Here is a 23,577-nt window from a genome sequence, read left to right as displayed (position 1 = left end):
ATAATCATTTGTGCTACTTTTGTAGAAATATATATAAAAATATAATATATATTATATAATATATAAATATATATATATATATTAGAGAGATGGGAGAATATTGTTTGCTTTTAAAATCCTTCTTTCTACAAAAGTAGCACAAATGATTATTTATGTAGAATTATATATATATATATATATATATATATATATATATATATATATATATATATATATATATATATAGAGAGAGAGAGAGAGAGAGATGGGAGAATATTGTTTGCTTTTAAAATCCTTCTTTCTACAAAAGTAGCACAAATGATTATTTTTGTAGAATTATATATATATTAATATCTTCCACATACCAATGACACGCAGAAATAACATCAAAGTAATGTTATTCGAAATTCAGAATTCGAGAGCAAGTAGAATTAAATATCAAAAGCTGTCAGAGCTGCACTTACTTAATGTTTACACAAAATTTATAATTACTGGCATGTGTACAATTCATACCAATTTGTGTTCTAGTCATTGTTAAGCATGATGAAAAGGGACTGGTTTTAGGTTGCAAAATATTATGGATATACTTCAAAAGAGGATGTAATTTGCTCTGAAAGCATCAGTTGATATCAAACATTAACGAAAATATTCTTGCTTCGAACGAGATATTATTGCTTCGTAGTCTGTTAAACGAAGTTAAACTCTCATTGTTGGCGCGATGTCTATTAATTACTTGGTAATAGTATGGGTAGTTCACTGAAATAAGCAAACTGAATTGATATGTACCGTTCTCGGTAAATTAAATCACACTTTTCTCACTGCAGAGCGAGAGAGAGAAACTCGTGCCATCCAATTAAGACCAGAATTTTCATCGTAATTGCGATATTAGCGTCAACAACCGGTCACGGTCATCTGCATCCCCTAAAATTCTGTACAATTAAAGCGTCCGCGTTGATACCTATGTATTCCTTCATGAAAGCAAACAAATTATCGCTTTCCTGCTTTCACTGTGTGATCACATTTCACAAACGTCAACTGAAAGAGGAACGAAATTCGCTCTTGCATATTTGAAGAAATTGCTAACAAATTCCCGAATGCATTGAATATCAATTTTCTGCAATCGTTAGATCGTGAAAAATAATAAAGAAGCTTTCGAATAGTCGTATTTTTTCTATAAAATTTATTCTTCCATTAAAAACAAATTTTCATTTTCTCGATGTTTATAAGAAAAATATTCTATGAAGACCGATTGAAAGAAAAACAAATTTTGAATTATGTTGCGTATATATACGCATATTATGCGAATGGTCCAAAAATCACAAATTAGCAGAAACGGCAAACAAATTTTTGAATATACTGAATATCACTTTTTTTGCTATCGCTACATCATTGCAAGCGATGACCAAGCTTATGAGTAGTCGTATTTTTAATTAATGTCAATTGAAAGTGAAACGAAATTAAAACTTTGCATGTCATAAGAATTGCATGTCTGCAGAAATGATAATCAAATTCACGAATACATTGAATGAGGAAGGCGACATAAGCGAATGAGTAAATAGGAGAGGTTAGATTGTTTACATACACATGGCCTCTCGCTCCGAGAGGCTCTACGGCTTTAATTAGCACCGAATTGAATATTCACGACCTTTTTCAACTAATCGTCACGGGAACCTCGGTCTCTCTACGATAAATTGATGCGGTCTCACACAGCCGCTGCGGGTGGTACTTCATGTTCTCCCTAACTTCCATTTTCTCTACGTCCTATTCCGTCGGGTCAAGTTTCATTAATTATACAGACAACAATTTTTCCACTACGAAGGTATATGCACAAGCATAACGAAATGGAAAAACTAATTTCTTGTTGCGGAAGTTTCTTTTACGTGAATTTTCGTAGCTACGGTACAGGGTTATTATACAGCGTAAAATTCAAATACTTCGTGAGACTGTGAAAAATATAAATAATTATTCGGTCTGAACATTGGGTGATTAAATACCATCTTCGTGTACAAAACTATAGAAAATTACTTATAATCAACTCGATCAATTTTTGATGTCTACAATATGAAAACGTGCTATAATATTTAATTTAACTTTGTTTTTATTTCGAAGTTTATAATCAGTAATTCTTTTAACATTTTTTATAAAATCGTTACACGAAAATCTTTTGACGTAAGGAGAAATTGGAGGTCGGTTTACGCAATTCTGACTTTGATTATGTTTCCGTTATAATTTAGATGTAACAATTTAAATGTTGATATATTTACGTTACATATTCATATTCTTGTTATAACATAATACGCTAGAATTGTTGGTGTATTTAATAAACATAATATAATAAAAGTAATGCTGCGGATTTTTATGCGGAATAAAAATTGTTCACATTCATTTCACGGTAATAGAAGTACAAAGAGATTAATTTCTTTTCTTAATACAAGTAATTGTTGTAAATTGAAAATAGTACAACAGTGTTTTCTAATTCATCAACTGTTTTTATTGTGATGTATCTTTTTTGTCAATGTATATCATAAGTGCAGAAAATTCAGGGTTCAGCAATCAGAGAATTTGTCGGAGACAGTAATCATAAGAATCTAATCAATTAATGATTAGATTAACTGAATGATTAATTTTATTCTAAGATTATAGCTTCCGAATAATCATTACTGTAGTCATTATTCTACGTCTATTCTATTCTTCTTGCGTGTATGTCACGAAATATCGACTAACTAGGTCGTAAGCGACGGACCTGAAACTGACACGTATATTTTATTGCACATATTCATCACTTTCAAGAAATTTATCGTATCTCTTATGAGTTCCTAGACTGTTAGGTCTGCGTTTGATCGTATTCCACAATCCCGTCTTTGTGGTTCAGTTTTACTATGACATAACGTGTGATTAATTCTAAGGATATCGTTGGAGCAATTGCAGTTATTGCAGTAAGATAGTTCAGTTAATTAGATGTTATAATTTTCGCGTGACTGATCCTTAATCTTGGGACTATGAACTTTTGCTCCAATTCATGTCACTGAGTGACAATTCATGTTATCTGATTGAAATTTTGTATTACATTATGCACCTCCTTTCTTCTCAGAGTTGAGCTAAATTTTATTCGGATGACGAATAAGAGATAAACACTAACGAATAAAATTTTATTCGAAGCTATCGAATTAATTTATTCAGTATATTATATTATATATATTATATTATATATATTATATTATTTATATTATATTATATATATTATATTATATATATTATATTATTTATATTATATTATATATATTATATTATATATATTATATTATTTATATTATATTATATATATTATATTATATATATTATATTATATATATTATATTATATATATTATATTATATATTCGTATAAGATTTGTTTGGAACAAAATTTTATTTTATGAATAAAACTTATTCATACATGAATTATAAATTATTTTTTTCATAGTTTATCGATTTATTTCGTCCATACTCCTTTTTACAATTAACTTTCCTTCAAATGTTGCATCGAAAAGTTTGCTACTCTTTCTAATCCTACAAGTACATTAAATTGAACTGATCCTGAATGTATTCGTGTAAATATATTCATATAAAATTACGTAAAAACAAAAACGGTCGACAATTATTCGCATTATTATTCGAATCATTTTACAATCTTGTTCGAATAATTTCACAATCCCTATTCGAATACTTTATGACATATAATAAATAATTATTATTCAATAAAATATTCGGCTAAAAAGTATTCATTCGAATAATTAAATGAATATTTATTCGAAAAATTCGAATAATATCCAGCTCCGATTCTTTTCCCTGTAAACGTTCTAAAGACGTCTAATTATCAGGCAGACCGTAAGCAGACCGTCCTCTGCTGATAAATTTAATAGGTGTTGACTGGAATAAGTAATTATCCCATCTCATTTATCGCGTAACAAGCAGAATTACCGAATTTACATAACCGCCGGAGTCGCACGCGGCGCACATTAATTAACACATATATTAATTGTACCGTGCATCAGGCGAGCACCGGTTTCCCTGTAAATAGTCGACAGGGAACACGAAGGTTGCGTGAACAACGCGTGGGAACCCACGAAAAAGTCAGGCGAAATGGCACGGCGGAGATCCTTGAATCGAAGGAATTTCCAGGCCGAGGAAACTCGGTTAAATTCGTGAACTTGGCTCATTAGATAAAGAAGGGGGACGAAAGGGGTGCAGGTGATTAAATCCGGAGTTAATGTCACGCTTCGCATAATTTGTGCTCTTCGAGTTCAAGTGGCGCGGTTCTCCTCTGTCCCAGACAATTTGTGTCACCTCGGCTGCGCTCATTTTCCTTTGTCTTCCTTAACTTCGTATTAATACTCGATGTATAGTCACCGATAAATGTTCCCCGCTTGCTTAGTTTGTTGCTCGCTCGTCGAATCGTCGACATCCGCTTGCCAGATTAATAAGCTCGATGTGTTGTCGTGGACAAATATGTGTCGGCACCCTTTGAAGCCGAGTAATTTTTCTAAAATTCTACCAATCCGGTCGAATTTTCTTTTGATGTGTTGGAAGGACTGGTTCATTAGACAATGTGTAAAAAGATATTTGCAAAAATAGCAATTGGATGAAATAATTAGGAATTGTATACAGTGTTCACGAAACTGTTGCGTCATGTGTAATGAAAACCTTTGTATTTTTGCAATTTCAGTTGTTCGTAACTTATAACAACGCTATAAGCGATTTCGATGAAATTTTCAGCATGCATATATGTCATCGAGATTTACAAAATGCAATGTTTAAACTTTAATTATTCACTCAACTGAAAAAAGTTCAAATATATTTTTTGTTTCCTTGCTATTTCAACCAATTCTAAGTATTGCAAAAATTTGCTCGGTGATTGTTTAGTAAACTAGATTCTCTAGCATTTAAAAAAAATTTAAGTCATTGTCGAGTCAGGGAAGAATTTGGGAAGAGGAGTTACGATTGTTTTTATAGTTACCGTTTATAGTATATATATACCGTTTATTACTAGTTTTATAGTTAAAACGAGACGCAAAACCGAATGATCGTATCTCTTCTTCCCAAATTGTCCATTTTGCGCGCAATACAGAGACCTAAAAATTGCATTACTTAAATTTTCGTTGTACCATTTAAACAACTGTTCAAGTCGCTTAGTGCAGTTTGAAAAAAGTTATTGGATTTTCAACGGTGTCAAAATACTGTCCGACGCGGCCGTATATCGACTACCTTGTTTCGAGGAATCATATGAAATCGGAGTAAATTGTTATCGAGAATCCACCGCATCATTTGCATCCTCCTCCTATAATTTCAATATTTACATATTCCACTCACGGCGAGTTAATTGCTTCGAATGAAGTCACGTCTGGTCTGACCGCGAAAAGCGGTTGCACGTTCGCGGAAATCTTTTTGCAGTCGAAGCGGCAAGACCGGCGGCCAGCCGAGGTGCTTGTTCGAGTAGCACAAGTTTATCAGGTAGCAGATTAATTGTTCGGTGGTCGGTGAATTTACGACGGCGCGGTAGGACCCCCGTAGTTTATGCGATACCGCGCGCGTAATAACTTTCTTCCCGCAAGAAGTATGAACTTATGCAAGAGGAATTTTGTTCCGTATATTGTCGCGCGATACGCGGCCCGCATTGAGCTAATGAATTTACGAGCTGCTTGCCGACCACGCGAGTTATGGCACCAAATTCTCATCGCGCTGTCGTACGGCATGAAAGATTGAAACTTATCGGAGCTCTGATATTTCCCAGGCGGGCGTGTATCGAACGCGTTTCCCGATAACAAATCTGTCACTTGCTCGGCCTACTTGCCACCTGGGAATTGCTATTCAATTTTATTTTCTGACATACATACTTCGGTCCCAATGTTGTTTTTATTTCATCTTAGCCTTGACAGAATGTGTATTTGAATGAGACACACAGGCTGCGAATACGACAGTCTCGTCGGCGACGTTTCTCTGTCGACAATGATTTTCGTTTATTTATGCCCCAAATACTTCACAATTTGTCCATTTTGCACGTCAGGTGAATTTTTCTAGTTTTGTTGAATGAAATATCGCGTAGACGACTTCTCCGTCAAGAGAATATCTATATTCTTAGGCTCTAATGGTTTAATGGTCTTCGTAGTTACAATGTTCCGGTATAGAATATCAAAGTGATGTGATTCTAATGCGAACTTTATGCGTTTATGAGAAAAATGATAAAAATAACTTAGTTTATAATTATACTATAAATGGTATTTTACTGACCGCACTTAATCATGTTAACAATCCGCGAACTGTTTGCAATAAACTGTATCAAAGGATTTTTCTCCTGACTAAACGAATGAATAAGTAATAAATAAATTATATTCGATGTACTAATAGTATGAAACAAATAAGAAGGGATTCCTAAGTGGTTCCTCTTTCTTGCATCAGATTAAGGAGATTTTTATATTGCATAACGATTTCAACGCATGCACACAGAATACTAATTCAAATACAATTTAGGTTCAGTTGTATTATATCACAGGCTGCCAGTTTTCGAAATGATTGAGCATCTCATAGATTTCGACAAGTTAATTTATAATCGTCCAAATTTTCTGCTTGCCATTTTGATGCAAGCTTGTATTGAAAGGTTGTTACATGAAAACATTAGCGATCGATAGTAAATTGTGTCGCGAGCGGATTTTCAATTAAATCCCGTCGGAATTGTAAAGCCAAAATTTGATCCATCGCCGAGCGTGTTTACTCGGTCTGTCACACGTGAAATTACCTTTGAGTGATTGACTCAAATGGTGGGTAAGTGACGGTTTATGATTCATGTTGCACGATTTACGCCGCGAATGTTTCACGTAATAAACTGTACTGGACACGGGTAATAGTAGAGGTTCAAACGATTGTTCTTGTTCTTCGTTTCATAACTGCAGAATAAGGATCTTTTAATGTTAGTATTAATGTAAGAAAACTATAGAAATCATTAAATAATTTTTTTTCTAAATGCCCTGTAATATTCATTTTTAAATGAAGTATATAATATAGAAAAATAAATAACTGTTGAGGATGTATATACTCAGTGACAATACATTCACAATAAAGTACAGGTGTTCTGAAAAATTTTTAAACTGTCCACTGGTTTCAACTTCACCTATTAGTCTTTGTTAGTGACGCGTAAAATACGCGCAGTGTAGAAACAACAAACAGAAAGATTTAAAACGAAAGAAATCGATTTATTCGTTGTCACAACATAACAAATGATTCAAATTTATTTGCGCTCTAAATGATTCGTTATCGTTGCTGTCAGTTTCCCCGGTGCTATTGTTTGTAAAAGAGTAAACGAACGTCAATTGCAAAACTCTGAACTAAATAAATAACCAGCGTGGACGAATAATGAATAGATCATTGCAGAACTATTATTTTACAATAAATAGACGAATAACGAATGAAATTTCATTCGCTATTCGATATTCGAATAAAAATTTATTCGCATAACGGCCCATACTGGCTGTTATCTGAAAATGATCAACGATTTATCACGTACGCGTGTGCGTTGGCACTTGTTGGGAACGCTCGTAGAGAACTGTACGTGGACAATTGATTATCCGGTTTATCCCATGATAGCCGAGACGGTGGATTCACGATCGCAAACGAAAAGTTACGAAGAATTATACCGTAACTTAATTCAGAACTGTTTATTACAGAAGCTTACATTTTTCTAGTTGTGTAAATATTGATTTGCATAGATGATATATTTCTTAAAATGAAGTCTAATTTAGTTTCATTTTATTTTGAATGCAGTGTTGGCCATTGTTCGAACTGTTTCCAGTAAATTTATGTAAGATAATTATCTGAATTAATTCTTTTTAGTTCAATATTTTATTATTCGAATAACGATTTTTTATTATTCATCATAAATTGTTCTATCAATTTATTCGAATGAATATTTATTCGACAATGTCGAATACAATTTTATTCCATAAGTTTTTATTTCTTAAGCGTCATCCTTCATCATATCCAATAAGTAGCTTATCGTTGATCTCGAAGAATAGACTAGAAATTATGTGAAAACAAGAACGCATTCGCCCTGTGATATTTAATATACATATGATACTAATGTACATTTTAATGTATTTGCACGACCGAATTCACGCTCTTAATAAGTAGCATGATGGAGAATTAATGTGCACGTCTCGTCGAACCAGCTATCAATAATAAATCATCCGATCTAGCATCTAGATCACCTCGATCATAAAATGGGGAATATAACTCCCACGGCTATAAGCGACAATGATAACGATAGAATCTATAAACGAGTAAGTTTTCCGCCGCTTCCCTGGGGAGAGCCAGCGTATCAGTAAATGTTTCCTTTATGATCTTCCTCAAAAAGAACTGATTCCTGAAGGCATTTACGACCGTATCAGAGACGTCAGCTTATAAGGAAAACATCAAGGAAACAATAGTCGATAAAGATACGAAAAATAATGTCCCTCTGACACTGGCAACGTTTCCCATCGGAATACTTATAGGAAGAAGGAAGTCAAAGTTATTTTATTACATGGATTGATGCGAAATGTACATTTGAATATTTGATGCACCGAAACCTTAATCGAATGTTTCTTTTTTATTAAAAGGATTTTTTATTGAAATTATTAACTAGTTAGATTTTATCGAAATACTCGTACAATTTTTGCGGCGCTATTTCTTTTTTAATGAAAAGGTGTATATACTCGTAAAATAGGGGTTGTGAACTATGTTTGGTTGTTTTTTAGAGAAATTAGCGATTATAATACTTCATTTGTAAATGAAAAGAGACGATGTGGTTTTCTAATGCATAATTCATGATTAAATGAAAAGAGACGATGTGGTTTTCTAATGCATAATTCATGATTAAATGAAAAGAGACGATGTGGTTTTATAATTCTTAATTAACGATTGCCTAATTCTTAATTTATTTTCAAAGTGTCATGTATTGTGGTATAACCGAATACGTTTTGATTGTACATAAAAAAATAAGTCGAAAATGTCGAATAAATAATTTCCGTTTCCGAGAAAACTTAGTTTAAAAAAATAATACTACTGAATATAGAAATCACGTGGCGCGTCTGGCCATTACATTCTAATTCTACTTCTCGTCACAATATAAGCGAGGCGAACTTGACGCATGTTTCATCTAAATTTTCTCGGAAACAAACCCTTAAATGAAAAAATGTCATTCTTCTTCGATTTACTTTTTGACGTAGAATCAGCTCCTATCCAGTTATACCACCAATTACGTGGATAATTATTACACCGTGCATATTTTACTCATTTACCCGAATGACACAGCGCAAATATTGATAAAAATATTACGCGTGGGATAGATATTTATCTCGAGAAAGTCCTTGGGAGATTTTTAATTAAAATCAACCCGTTATCGCTTGTAACTTACAAGCTGCAAGCGTGCCAGTACCTTCTGATTGGTCGCGAACTAGTCCTTGCAGAAAAAGCTCCGTCGAAAAAGTTACGACATGCAATTCCGTACACATTCCGACAGAAGTGCGCGACGCACGCGTTGTTCGCCGTCGTTTGACAATGTGTTCGCGCAGCAATGGCGGGAAAACATCTGTCGTGGAGGGCGGGGAGGGGTGTCGTTTACGCTGTAAAGTAAACTTAACGAGTGGGAAACGCGCGGAGCCGCCTGACCCCGTTTCTCTCCGACCGCGGCCGGGCAATATTAAAATTTTCCACGTGCTCGCGGTGACTAGTGACAGATAGGGATAAGTCCCGCCTAAAACGAAAAATCCGGGGGCGGGAGGGGTCAACAATGCATGAGTCGGCGAGGGAATGAGTCGATACGCGGCCGCGTCGTCACGTAACGTCATTGCTCTTGTCTGGATCCGCGACATTTGACAATGGTTGAACGCGAACCCCGCGAACCATGAGCCGAAGCGCCGCGGCGCGACGGTGGAGATGTCGTCTCGGTGGTGGTGCACGTGCGCCCGTGCCTTGTGTTCATTCGATTGTACGCATTCACGTCGCTAAACAATGCCACCGGGTCCGTCGCTTTCCCGATATTCCCTTCGCCCGCCCCTTCCGTTTCTCTGTGTCAATTATTCTGCCATTTCTTCCCCCCATTCCAGTTCTCGTTATTTTCTGTCTTCTTGTCTTGCTCGCTGATAGTCGCGGACTTTCCCGTTCTCCCACCCTAAGCGCATCAGAATGCTGCTTGCGACTTTGCATGCTAGCTATCGGTCGTCGCGCGCGTACGGCGACCATGGATCTGTATCTTTCTGATGGGAATTCATTTTACACCTGTCGTTGGTGCAAGTTGTTCCATGTACCGACGTAATCTAGATTTAATGCACAGTTATCACGCGCTGTATTGGACAAAAGTAAACAATTCAAAATATAAGTCTTGTATCGTGAAATATTGATGACTAAATGTAGCGTAAATATCCGTCATAGTTTTAAAGAGGAGAAATATAAATATGAAATTTTGTTAAAGTAGTAATCTCTAATGTGATCAATTAAATGACTTTCTATTGTATTAATTTATTTTTAAAGAGTATAACATTTATGAATGTATGTTAAGTATTAATTTTTGCACAGTTATTGATACTTGAGTTATAGGAAAATTTATGTCGACAAAAGAAACTTTGAAAATCTTTAAATCTTTAAGAAATGACATTTAAATTGGTAAATTTGTGTTTAGCAGCTCCTGATCTCTGTTAACAGGGCACAGTAATTGGTTCCTATATTCTATATGTTACAACTGGAAACTGAAATTAGCATACAATTAATTTGCTTCTCTATACAAAGATGCGGGGATAAAATCTGGTGCAACGTTCATCTTCTTCCTTTCTCAACGTTTTTCTTCGGTCAGCTGAACGAAAGTTCATCAGAAACGACTCTGGAAATGGAAATGGCAGCTTACTTTTTATCATTTCGACGACTTCTTAAGCGTTTGCACGATCCACTTTCAGTTCGGAAAGTTTTATTTACAGATGAGATAATCGGGGATATGGCTAACTAAGTGGACGAACTGGAAACGTCTCTTCTTGTGGATATTGTTAATGATCTTTTTAACTTGGTTCCTCATGGTTTACCAGCGTAAACTTTTAATTTGTTGTGCAGATCGTAGGAAATATTGAATACACAGATAAATACATCACCAGCGTAAAATCAGTATATTGAAATATTTGAAGTTCTATCATTTTGGAAATAAAACTGAGAAATAGTACTTGAGAGGTTCAAAAACACATTGAATAAAACACTCAATTTTCCTAAGATGCTTAACTTCGTTAGTGTCACTTTCAAACTATATTCTACGAAAACTTCACTTAAAAGTTCGTTAAATTGACGAATGGTTATGTCAAGGTTATATTTATGGAAAATATCAATAATCGATATTTACAGCTTATGAATGAAAGATGATTTTTGGTGCACTTAAAATCACATTTTTCAATTCAAATGGCCTAGTATTTATTGGAAAATTGATCTTAATTGATCCTAAGCTTACTCGGTCAACATTTTCTCGAAAAGTTTCGTCGTCCGAATGTTAAATAAAATTGAGAAGAACTCATATCCAAGAGTTAAATGCAAAACTGAAAATAAAAAAGACATAGAAGTCACAGTTAATCAAAGTGAACGTATCACTTACTTGAAAATTGAGTAATTGCATTTTCAAATTAGCAGGAAAGTTCAGTCGATTGAAAGATATCAATGTATTAATAGCAATCCAAAGTATTAACCTAAATCTGTTTGATGCAGTTTGACAACGTTTAACAAAGAAATTATAAAAATCATGTAAAAACTATTAATTACAAAGTCCACAACGTGATATAAATTAGGAAATAACGCAACTATTTATGAAAAACATTCGGAGAACAATATTTTCTCAAATGTAGCCAACAACGACGTATAGTTATCCGACGCTATGTAGGTTAATTGAAAAGAGAATAAAGTTATTGACAAACAGAAAGCAGTTGATGCAGACAATTTTTTTTCGCAAAAAAGTCCGCAGCCGAGTGATCGAATAGCCCCGCGCCGTGCCTTTTCGATTAACATTTCCAATTTACTATTTCCACGGAATCAGTTCATATCCGGTCGCAGCACCGGTCACGTAGCAGTGTGTATATTCATTTTCCGCGGCGTTCGGTACAGGTATACAGATCGGTCTCGCGCGTCTTACCATTTTCCTCGATTCATTTTCTTCTTCCGTCGACCTATTTCTGCCTCCCGTTTCTCCCGCCGCCTCTGGAAGCCAGCTTGTCGTTTTCTCATTCTTCCGCGTTCATCTGCTCGTCCCCGAACGGCTCGCGGAACGCTTTAAAGGGGGCGGTGGCTAAATGCATTGTCTAATTGCGAGGAAAACGAGATATATGGGCCCTGCAGCTACAGGCCAGGTAACGGGGTTACTCCCGTGCATCTTTCTTGAATACACGTTCGGCGTTTACAGAGGGTGACGCGGGGGTGGGACGTGGGGGTGGCTGTCTGGTCGTTAGCCGGCAGACAAAACAATCCGAGCGTGGCTGCTTTCCATTGCTACCGGAGGAAAGCTTCGCCTGCATTAGTCACGCTCGTTTTTCAGAACGTCACACACCGGGACGCTACAATAATTAGATCCGGCCCGAACTTGGTTAAGGTAAAATTACCAATTATGGGATACTTCGCAGAGGGTAGAAAGCAGAGTTGGGCAGAAGAATACAATTTTGTCCGACACTATCGAATGACTATTCAAATATTGAATCGAATAAAAATTTATCCGAATAAAATTTCATACGAATAAGAATTAATTCTTACAATAATTCATATCGTTCAAGATAATTGATTTGAATAAACATGATACAATGTAAAGTGTTTCCTCATAGTTTATCGATTTATTTCCCTCGGATGAAGAATTATTAGAATAAATAGATAGAATAATTTATGACCAATAATGAATTATTCGAATAAAATATTCAACTAAGAGGAATTCATTCGAATAATTATCATCGAATAATGCCTAACTGTGGTATAAGGTTGCCATATCGACTTCATTGCAACTGAAAAGTGCTATCGTTGGATATTTATACTACTGTTCGATAGATTGATGTCTCTAGATAACATATTGAACTTTGAAATATTCATTTAATGTGAATAACAAATTTTACAGTTGATTATTACATAACAGTACTCGTGTGAGTGAATTGATACAGAACAGTGTTCGAAAATATTGGTAGAATTTTTGCAGCGACTTTCATATGCTCCCTCTATTTTTTATTGTATTGTTTGTATTACTGTTTCAAGAAGTGTTCACAATTGAGCGGTACTTCAGAATAGCTATTTTATTTCAATAATTAACCGAGCCTCTACGTTCCACGGATTTTGAGTTCCCCGACAACGTGCCCTCGATATTCCAAGGGTGCCCCAAACTGCTAACGAGACCTCCGTATTCTACACGGATAATGATAACGTTACTTTCTTGTCATCTTGCATGCGGACGTGAGAAACAGCTGGAAGCTGCTGGTGAAGTTTGACGACGAGATGCAGTTTCAATGAGATACAGGAGTTTCGATGCAAAAGGACTTCAGAGCATTCGACGAAACTCTGACGGGTAATGAGTAGAGAGACTTTACTAGGCAGGCGGGGAAAGATGTCTACTCATTCCCGAAAATTGTGCTGCTAGTTTCTCACGTTTTTCGAATTCTTGATTACTTTTTGGAGTATAACAGAAGTTAGAGAAGACAGTTAGAAAATATTGGGTGGTCTGTTTTAGTTGGAAAATCCTCTACCATGAACCAAAGTTAGAAACTGTCATGCCTTTCTTTGAACGTTGACTATGAAATGCTTCAATAAAAAGAAAAATTTTTTAAAAATATATTACGTATGAATATATGGACTAAATAAAAACATAAGTGTGAAACAATAGTTTTATTAACAATGATGTAACGAGTCTTAAGAGAATCTTGATAGAACAAATTAATCGGATAAAATCACTTTAACAGAATGTATATTTCTGTCAAGTGAGAGAGAATATTGAAACTGTGTGTAACTTTATTAAAATATTTATTGCGCTGCATGTATTAAGGGATTGATATAATATTAAGGAACGATTGCTGTAGCAGCATAAATGATGCGCAGCCTAGTTATCGTGTAATAAATGTATGCATGGTACAAAATATTTGCGAGTACGAGCCAATTTAGTTGAAGTAATGCAGCTAAATTGATACTTTTTCGGTGGCTACCTTATTCGCAGCGGGAATTGTAATTTGGAGCTTTGCCAAGCAGAGGCCTAGCCTAATTTTCTCCTCGTTACTGCATGTCCACGAAGCATACATTTTTAGCATTTATTACACTCATATAATCCCATTATTAACGGCGTACGCGTTACGGTCGGAGTTCGTTCGTTTCAATTCATGGGAAAATTAAATTTGCTACGTACATTTAATCGTAAAAAAAATAAAGAGTAGGAAGATATGTAAATACGCATGTGTTTTCTATAATACCACAGAATAATAACAATAATTTTAAACAATTCAGGAAGAATAGCTTGACACTTCACTGTAACTCGCAAACTGTAGAACGTACAAAAAGAGTCTTCAAATAAAAGTTACCTCTTTTGTCCAAATCTAACATGTCGTATACAAAAAATATCGATTATTTATTTATGATCTTTTCCATTTGTTTTTTTTCTATCTTGTACAATTTGGGAATTATAGCAATAAAATAAAAAATAGCCGAGTAATTGGGGGTTAATTTCCACCCTTTAACATGTTCGCTACTAGTGTCACACATGTGTGACAACCCCGATTTGGTATTTCACGTAAAGAACATGAAATTAATTTTCTGAATATAATTATTTAAAATCATAATATGTAGCATGATATTTAAAGAATTTATAGCTTCCCTTTGGCGACATTTTTATCATATCTTATAAGAGAATGCGATGCATTTGATACGATTAATGCAATAAATATAACTACGTATGCTGGTGACGCTGGTAGCGAAAGTGTTAAAGTGAATTTACGCAGAAAAAAATTACGCAATACATACCTAGATATGCTCTACATATCCCAAAAGTTTCGCAATTTTTTGAATTTTTTGAATTTTTTGAATTTTCGGGTTGGGGATTATCCCTTGTAAGTCTAAAAGACTGTTGGAGAACTATGTCGTGAAAGCGTCGGGAATATAAATACAGACAATTGACATCGAATACATCACCAGCTCAATACACGGTCTTTTTTTCTTTTTTTTCCAGATTTCCACGTTAGTATCGCACAGGGAACGTCCGCTATGTTCGGGCAGAAGTTACCGTGCGGTCGACCGGATCGGTCAAGCGGTGAATCTGGCGGTCGAGAGGTTCGTCACCGTCGGCGAAACCATCGCAGATAACAATCCAGAGATCAAGCAGGACATGTACGAGGCCTGCAAGGAGGCGAGAGTTGCCGGTGAGTCGATCTGTCATCCCGAGATGTTCTCGGATTCCAGAGAAGGAATCAGCACATCACGTTTCAACCATTTGCACGCGTTGAATTGTCGTTGATTCCATCAATTTGTTTACCATTAAATCGGTACACATAAAATATCGGATATAAACTAACAATATATATGTAAACTACAAAACCAGCAGAAAAGTCGTTAACGAATAAATATAACATGTCACAAGATTATGGCACTTCCGGGAAATGAGGTGTTCCTGAGATCATTCGAAGTAACTTCTTCCAAAGACGAATCATTTCCAAGTAATTTATTGTACAAATCAATGAAAATGACATTCGGCACTTCAACTAAGTAATTGTTCCATTATCTGAATATTTATGTCACTCCGTTTAGCCCGGATAATCGAAGTTCTACTGTACTGAGTAGACAGTGAATCTTCATGCAAAATAAGAATTGAAATAGACAGTTCTTGCATAAAAATCCGCAATCTTATCGCAAACATTAAACGGAAAAAGTCTTCGTAAATAATGAATATCGACGAAACCTGTAAAATTCGAGGTGGTTTATTTTGACTTCAGATTCGATAGAAAAAGTTTCATCAAAATCAATTATCCAACGATTACGACCTTTTCTTGTTGGCATACTTCTTAGAGAGTTTGCCCTTCTCGCGATACTTAGGTGATGAAAAAAGGGTTCTCCCAAGTTCGGCAGGAAAGTAGACCTACGAGTTTTTATTCCCAGTTGTGAATGTAGAGAGTAGAGCCAAACAAATGATCCGGTAAGATAGCAATTCACTACTAATTATCACATCGAGACATCGAAACGGAGGAAACGATTTCACTTCGGAAATTAGCTTAATGAAACGTTTATGGCGGCGCGCCGGAACGTTGACCGCTTAGGTGCGATCATTAAAGCTGCTTATGCAGACGCGAAGCTGGTAAAAAGCCGCGCGCGACACATTCTATAGCCATTTCCAGATATAAAGACGTGTGTTGGGACTTGTCGCGTCTGAAAGTTGAAAAGATATCTCTCTCAGCTAGCATTCATGCCCGCGTCGACGCTCTGCAGAGAAACGCGGTCATTGTATTCCCAACAAGTTTTGCTGCAGCGAAGTCGAGCTGCACTCTGCTCTCTTGACAGTTAGACCTTCGGTATCAATAGAGCGAGCGAATCTACCGGTGGCTGTAAAATCTCTGGTGAAACAGCGCGAACGCTTCAAGTTCCTTCCCCGACTGAATCCCACCCCCTCTCGACTCCTTCTCTCGTCGCATTGAATTTTTTGTCGCTGAATTCGCAGTCACGGAGGCTCGTGCTTCTTTTTTTCCGCCCCCGCCGGACCTTCAATGCGAGCTTCATGGTTATTTAGGATTGTCGCGATCACCGAGGTCGAGGCGCTTTCTGGTTCACGGCGCAACGTTTGCGGAACTGAAATAATTTAGCAACTGCTGTGTTCACTTGTCTCTTGAGGTCTAGTTATTATTGCGGAGTTGTAACCGATCAGTTTTCTCAGCATATTTCCGTGCAAATGTACTATTATTACAGAGGGCATCTCAAAATTATTGTACACGCGGGAAATGACGGGTTCCTGAGGTCATTTGAAGTAACTTCTTCCTCAACGAAAATGCAATCCGCGGCTTCGTTTACGAGTTATTAACGAAAAACAGTGACCAATGAGAGGCGAGATCAGTTCGCGCGAAGCGGCCGAACCAACGAGCGGTCGAAGTCCTCACCGCCGCTACGCGCCAGATAATCTCGCCTCTCATTGGTCACTGTTTTTCGTTATTAACTCCTAAACGAAGCCGCGGATTGCATTTTCACTGAGGAAAAAATTATTTCAAATAGCCTCAGGAATCCCTAATTTTTCGCTTGTACAATAATTTTGGGACACCCTATTTCATAGTTGGAAGCTACGGTGGTCTATATAAGTATTCGTACATCTTTCGAAACGCAATAACTTTTTTAAAACTGAACTAAATGACTTCAATCTTTGAAGTGTACGAACACTTTTTACACACAAGGTTAATACTAAAATCATTGTCGCATGTAATCGTGATTCTTAAGAGTTGTGTTTTTGATGTGTTTTTTTTAGCGTTGTTCTTAAAATCGGTATAAAGATTGTCTCGATTCGATCATCGCGTTCACAACTGTTTATCCTATCAAAACTTTCGACGCTTCTGAAATTCATTAGTGTGGTTGGAAATTAATAGAATATGTGTGTTAGGCATAACATATTCGAGAATTAGTAGTTCGAAGGTGCTCGCGTGCATAAATTTCGGGTAACGTCGAGACTAATATACATAATTCATGGTAGCTTAAAGAGTTGAGTGGCTTAATCAACGTTAATTGCCGGAATTTCTTTAGTTTCAATTAAGGCTCCAATCAGGAAATACGGTTCCTAATTGCGTTAGCGTATTATTCCCACGTTGTGGATTTGAACATTTTACGTTAACAATTCTTTATAATTAAATGAGAACTATACAGTGTCCGTCATTTTGTCTCGCAACAGAATAATATTGAAAGAATAATATAAAAAGACGACAATAATAATATAGTATGTTGTACAATACTTACTATATTGTTAGTGTCATCTCTTTATATTATTCTTTTAATTAATATTCTTTACAATAATAATATAGTATGTTGTACAATACTTACTATATTGTTAGTGACGTCTCTTTATATTATTCTTTTAATTAATATTCTTTACAATAATAATATAGTATGTACAATACTTACTATATTGTTAGTATCGTCTCTTTATATTATTCTTTCAATATGTTGTACAATACTTGATCAAGGATTTCCCTTGTATAATGCAACAAAAGTACATGTAAAAAATAGTGTTCGTCATAATTTTTGTCAACGATAATCTGTGTTAGTACGTGGAAAATGTGTGCTTCTTAATTCGATATTTTACGCTTCCAGATTTTACGTCCAATTAAGTTTATTAAAATTGCGCTAGTTTATATAACAGAATAAATACGTATTGAAGTGCTATATACTTAGAAGAAAAACTCATTCTTTCATCCAGTAATTGTTATAACTCGATTGCGGACATTTATGCAAAATAAAAGTTACCTTCATTAATGACATTTAATCCTTTCCTTAATAATATCATTGAGTTGACAGCAATGCAATAATATTTTTAAATTAAAAATTTTGCTGTTTTCCGCTTGATCTACTCGTTTTTGTCATAAATGCATAAATTCCGCAATCTAGTTATAACAATGAATACGTTGGAATAGTAGTTTTGCATAATGCATCAAAAATTTGCAATGATAGTTTCATTTGATTTTAATTTGTTCACAATGTTAATTTCGACCCCGATCGCCCTTATTTGCACGAGGACAAACTTTGAAAACGGCTGAATGGGAATCGACTATTTAAAACTAGGATTACGTACCCGTTGATCCCTCTCATGTTTCGCATTGGACTCCATTCTCGCATTTTTCCAATTCACGCACATCGCGCCCGAACAGAAACATTTCGCGCAGACCTAGGTATATCGGTGACGTACGAAGAAATGCCTTCGGCTGAAAGCTCTGTGCTTCCTTGTTGCGGTGATATGAATGCAAAACTCTCGTATAAAACTCCGTGAAATAACACGCAAATTCGGGGGAAAAGTCGCGACGTTGTTCAGAAAATGCTCCTCGAAACAATGTCCTAGAAGTACTTCGATACACCGGGTGTCTCGCCTATAACGAACGAGACCTAGAATTTCATTAAATTCCAAAGGAAGTTATATTTTCTTTTCATATCAATTGATCATTTCTGCATACTTCAAATATAATATTTGCTACAATATAATAATAGTATTTAATAATGGTTTGTACGAATAATTTTTTGAACGCAATCCTCACTACTGATCAATTGTAAATTTGATCAATTGCAACGGGGCAATGAATTACAAAATTTTACTTCTAATTTCAAAATCAATTTATTCATTTAATAATGCAATAAGTTTGAATAATCTTTATTTAAACTGTTCCTTATTCGTAATCGATGGATATTATTTTAAAAAATCAATTTCACAACTACTGTTAGTTCTTTAAATTTTCTAGAAAATATTTCTGAACAATATTTCATAATTAGACTGCTTAATGCTTTAATAACAAAGATGAGTCAAAAAGAAAAATTCATTGCACTTATTGAAAAAGGCAATTTTATCTCGCATGAAAATCCGCAGTCTGCTAATAATAAATTTTCCGAAGATTAACGTTAGTGGAACGCGTTTCACTCCTTTCCAAAAGACTAAGCAGTTATATTCGGTTATACCGATAAAGCGTTCACTTGGAATGCGTTTGTTGTGCTGGTTTCACGTTAAATCGATGAAAAAGGATAAGGGATGCAAAAAGCACGCCATGACCTATATTCTACGATCTCTGGAATATTTTCTTTAAGCGCAGCCTCGAGCCGTATTTCCTTCACAGAGAAACGAACCAACAAGAAGTCGCAAAAACTTTCCCGTTTCCTTTCCACTTCATCATGGAGAGATTTCCGACTAATTAGGGTGAGAAACGCTTAACCAGTCAAGGTCTGATATCAACTTAAATATTAATTTTGTCGCGTTAGCTTCGGCTGCTAAAGCTCACAAAGCTGAAATACGGATAAATGTTCATTTTGATAATACAGCAGAAATTAATGTATCTTTATGAAATTTTACTGAAATGTATGTTCGAGAATCAATACTCATGAATTGGAACGAGATTGCGACCGCGACGCATTTATAGGAATAATTTAGCTGGATATAATAAGCCAGTAATTTGGTTTTCACTTTAGTAATCTCTACTAATTAGCAATGCGAATTTTTATTTCCCTTTGAAGTAATCTGCCAGTAGTCAGCCATACTCTTTTGTGAAATTACTCATTTAATGTCCTACTTTTATATGGTGTTTCCTTTCTTACTCAATATTTTGTTCATATCTTCTTCGAAAAACTGTAAAAATCTCTTCGTTTAAAATTTAACAAAAAGAACCAGAGCTAACTTCTACATCGATTATTATAGTGAACAATTGAGTAATGAATATCTTTTAACAATCCTCAATGTCTTTTTAGCTTAGTTTACTGTTGATGTGCTCCATATTATTCTTGTCAGGATAATGTACAATAAAAGAAGTCTATCACAGTAATTTCTATATTTCTCTATATAGTATAATATACTATAATATATACTATATACTATAATATACTATAGATTAATAAATCTATAACATTTGATTCTAATAATTCGCAATTCATAAAAATAGAATGGAAAGGATGAATATTTCATCACAGTTTATTTATTTTCATTTTTATAGTTTATTTTAGTTTATTGTTGAAAAGCATTTATGGTGATTTTAAGTGATTTCTACCTCTGTTTTTTCATAATATGCACATATAACAAGCCTAGTATAAGTAAAATCATTGAAAACTTGACAAAATGCTGATTATTCTATTAAAAAATCATATATGCGGACAACTGTAGCACTTATTTAATATTTATTATTTAATATATAACAAATGCATTCAAGTATATATAAATAAAATATAAAAAATATATAAATAAAATCCAATTCATACAAGAAACAAAGATATATTATAAAATGTTTATATGGCTGATGATAAAATACTAATACAACATCGTTCATAGAAGTCTTATTTAATGAAGGTGAAACATTGCTTAAAGCAACGATCAGGAAAGAAAGTGATTACATTAATAAGCGTTGCTTGGATGTAATAAAGTGTATCATTTATTATCTTTTGAACAGCTCAAGTCGATCGAATGATAAACAAGCGAAACGAGATCGTTTCAAGGAATCAGATTCTATCTCTACCAAGGCGTGCCAACGGTTTCCTCGTAATTGTTTGAAAAGGGCAGAGTTTGCAAAGGTCAGATGAAGAATACTGTGCCTAAGAGGGCGATTCTTATCCTAACTAATCTCACTTCTCTGAATGATATCACGGATGGTAAACTCGCGAGGTTCTAGCATGCGATGTATCTGAATAAACCGTTGCAACCACTGCGATCAATTTTATCTGGTCTAAGATTTAAAGGCCTGCTGAAAATATTCCTTCTTCCCCTCTAATCACACAGCCTTCCTTTAAACACTGAACATTTAACTGTGTAACCTCGTTAATACTGAAAGAGTGCAATTCTTCCGGAAACGAAATCACTTTGAGACAAATTTTATCGTCATTTTCTAATTTACATAATAATGTAATAAAATATAATGATAATAGAATAAAAATAAAATATTATTATACATTTTTCACATAAAAGCGTCACTTTTGATTTATGTTTTCATTTGAGGATTATCCTGTTTTACTAATTCTATAATAGAATTTCATTGTTTTATAGTAAAACTGAATAAGTGAAAGATAAAATTGTGATATCAATTGAAGAATTAACGAATATTATTATATTATTATCCATTTATTAAACTTATTAAAAGAAAAAGACATTTTATAAGTAAATGAATCCTTTGACAAAAGTGTAATAAAAATTAGTAATAGTAATTTGCAATAGAAAAATGTCACGATAATCAGCCTTTGAATTTACTAAAATATCTACTAAATGGTGAATTTTCTGAAGACTGCATAACCATCAATTTCTATGATGCAGAAGTTTAAGAAGCATTTGCCTTTTATACTCATCTTACAGTCTGCTGGCAACTCGTCCAGAAAAAGTCGAAACAACGCAGTAGAATATTTTACTAAAAAGTTTGCTATGAAAAAAAAAGTGAGTTTGAATAGTGGACGAGTACTTATGCACTCAACTTACAGTCTGAGACACTTCTGTGGCCTCCCTACTCTACCTGGCAGCAGCATATAGTTCACTCTTACACCAGTGCACGTGCACCGGATCAATACTCAAACTAAATTTTCTAAAAAACAGAACTTTCTGGCCATAACTTCGATTTCACAATACCAGCTAATATCTTTCTTCATATACTTGTAGAAATGTATAGAACGTAGGTAACGCTATTTTAAGGATGAGACATACACGAGGTTATGAATTAGTTTCTCAGAAGTTATGAAAAGTAAAAATCAATCTTTGACATGGTATCGATGTAAAAGGATGTACTTTTAAATATTCGTTAGATTGAAAACGTGAATTAATGACATTTGCTGTCACACCAGTGAGTGAATTGTTCCTTGAAAAGTAAATGTTAAAATTTACTCCATGTAATAAGTCTCACACAAAATGCAATGCTTTTGTGTGATTGATAAACTATAGATTTTATGCATTTACGACAAAACTGAATAAATGATACTGACAAATGACGAAAATTATTTTAAAAAAAATATTTTTATTTCGTATCTTTATGCAATTGGCGTAAGAAAGTTTTATTTCAGCGTAGAAATTATTATTACTTATACGCGTAATATCATAGTAATAATAATTTAATCTTGTTTCATATTTATTTATTTATAAATCATCGTTTAAATCCTCACAGCGATAAAACAGTATTAAATGCATTTAAAAGAAAATGCCTTGAAATTAATATTATAGAATCGTCTCAATGATTTAAAATTAAATTATGCTCCGCTTTTTTACGACAGAAATTAGTAGCCAGAATAAAGAACAGTAAATGAAGTGAAATGTAATAATATAAATGAAAAAATAATGTAAATGAAATGTAATAAATTATACTATAAAGCAAAGATAGAGAGAGTACAAACTATAAATATCAAGATACGAAGGTGACCCAACAATCGGATGCAGAAGTTTCAGGATTTCACGCTTCCAACGTCACGCGTCAAGAATATTTTGACAGCGCGTGTCCTATTATCAAATCGTGTCACGCGTTGAACTGGGTCGATCGTTTGGAAAATAGTGATTTAATAAAGACCACAGCGGCAATTAGGCCATGATTAATCGGTAATTTGAACTTTAATGTGAACGCAGAGTGCTCTGGGCCCGGACTAGCCGGAAATTGCGGCGATTTCGTCCGCAAGAACGATTGTATCTGTGCTGGACAATAAATTTACGATGCACAGACTCGAAAATTCACGATAAATCCAACCAACTGCGCTGACTGCTTTATATGGTACACCGTGATAGGTATTTACGAGCGGCGTCCTGCACGAGCAAAGTGAGTTTTCTCCGAAGGCATCTGAATTTCCTGCGGCGTAAGTGCTCTAAATTGGACAGGTGACGATGCAATCGCGGCGAAATAATATCTCGGAATGGTTTCGCCGTTATTCGTTAATAATACAATCG

The 23,577-nt window shown here is 34.8% G+C and overlaps 1 protein-coding gene across 4 annotated transcripts in view; it reads left to right on the top strand.

The window, feature by feature from the left end:
* alpha-Catr (alpha-catenin related) overlaps positions 1-23,577 on the top strand; it is a 164,030-nt gene that overhangs the window by 78,481 nt on the left and 61,972 nt on the right. For all 4 annotated transcript variants that reach the window (XM_076525392.1, XM_076525390.1, XM_076525389.1 and 1 more), the window contains exon 2: positions 15,193-15,382. In XM_076525392.1, coding sequence (XP_076381507.1) covers positions 15,193-15,382 — 190 coding nt within the window. The remainder of the gene's footprint in view (positions 1-15,192; positions 15,383-23,577) is intronic.

The sequence above is a fragment of the Megalopta genalis genome, chromosome 11 (assembly GCF_051020955.1).
Source record: "Megalopta genalis isolate 19385.01 chromosome 11, iyMegGena1_principal, whole genome shotgun sequence".
In the NCBI taxonomy this organism is placed as follows: domain Eukaryota; kingdom Metazoa; phylum Arthropoda; class Insecta; order Hymenoptera; family Halictidae; genus Megalopta; species Megalopta genalis.
Note: the sequence above shows the minus strand (reverse complement) of the source record. Positions and strands in the feature narration are given on the sequence as shown.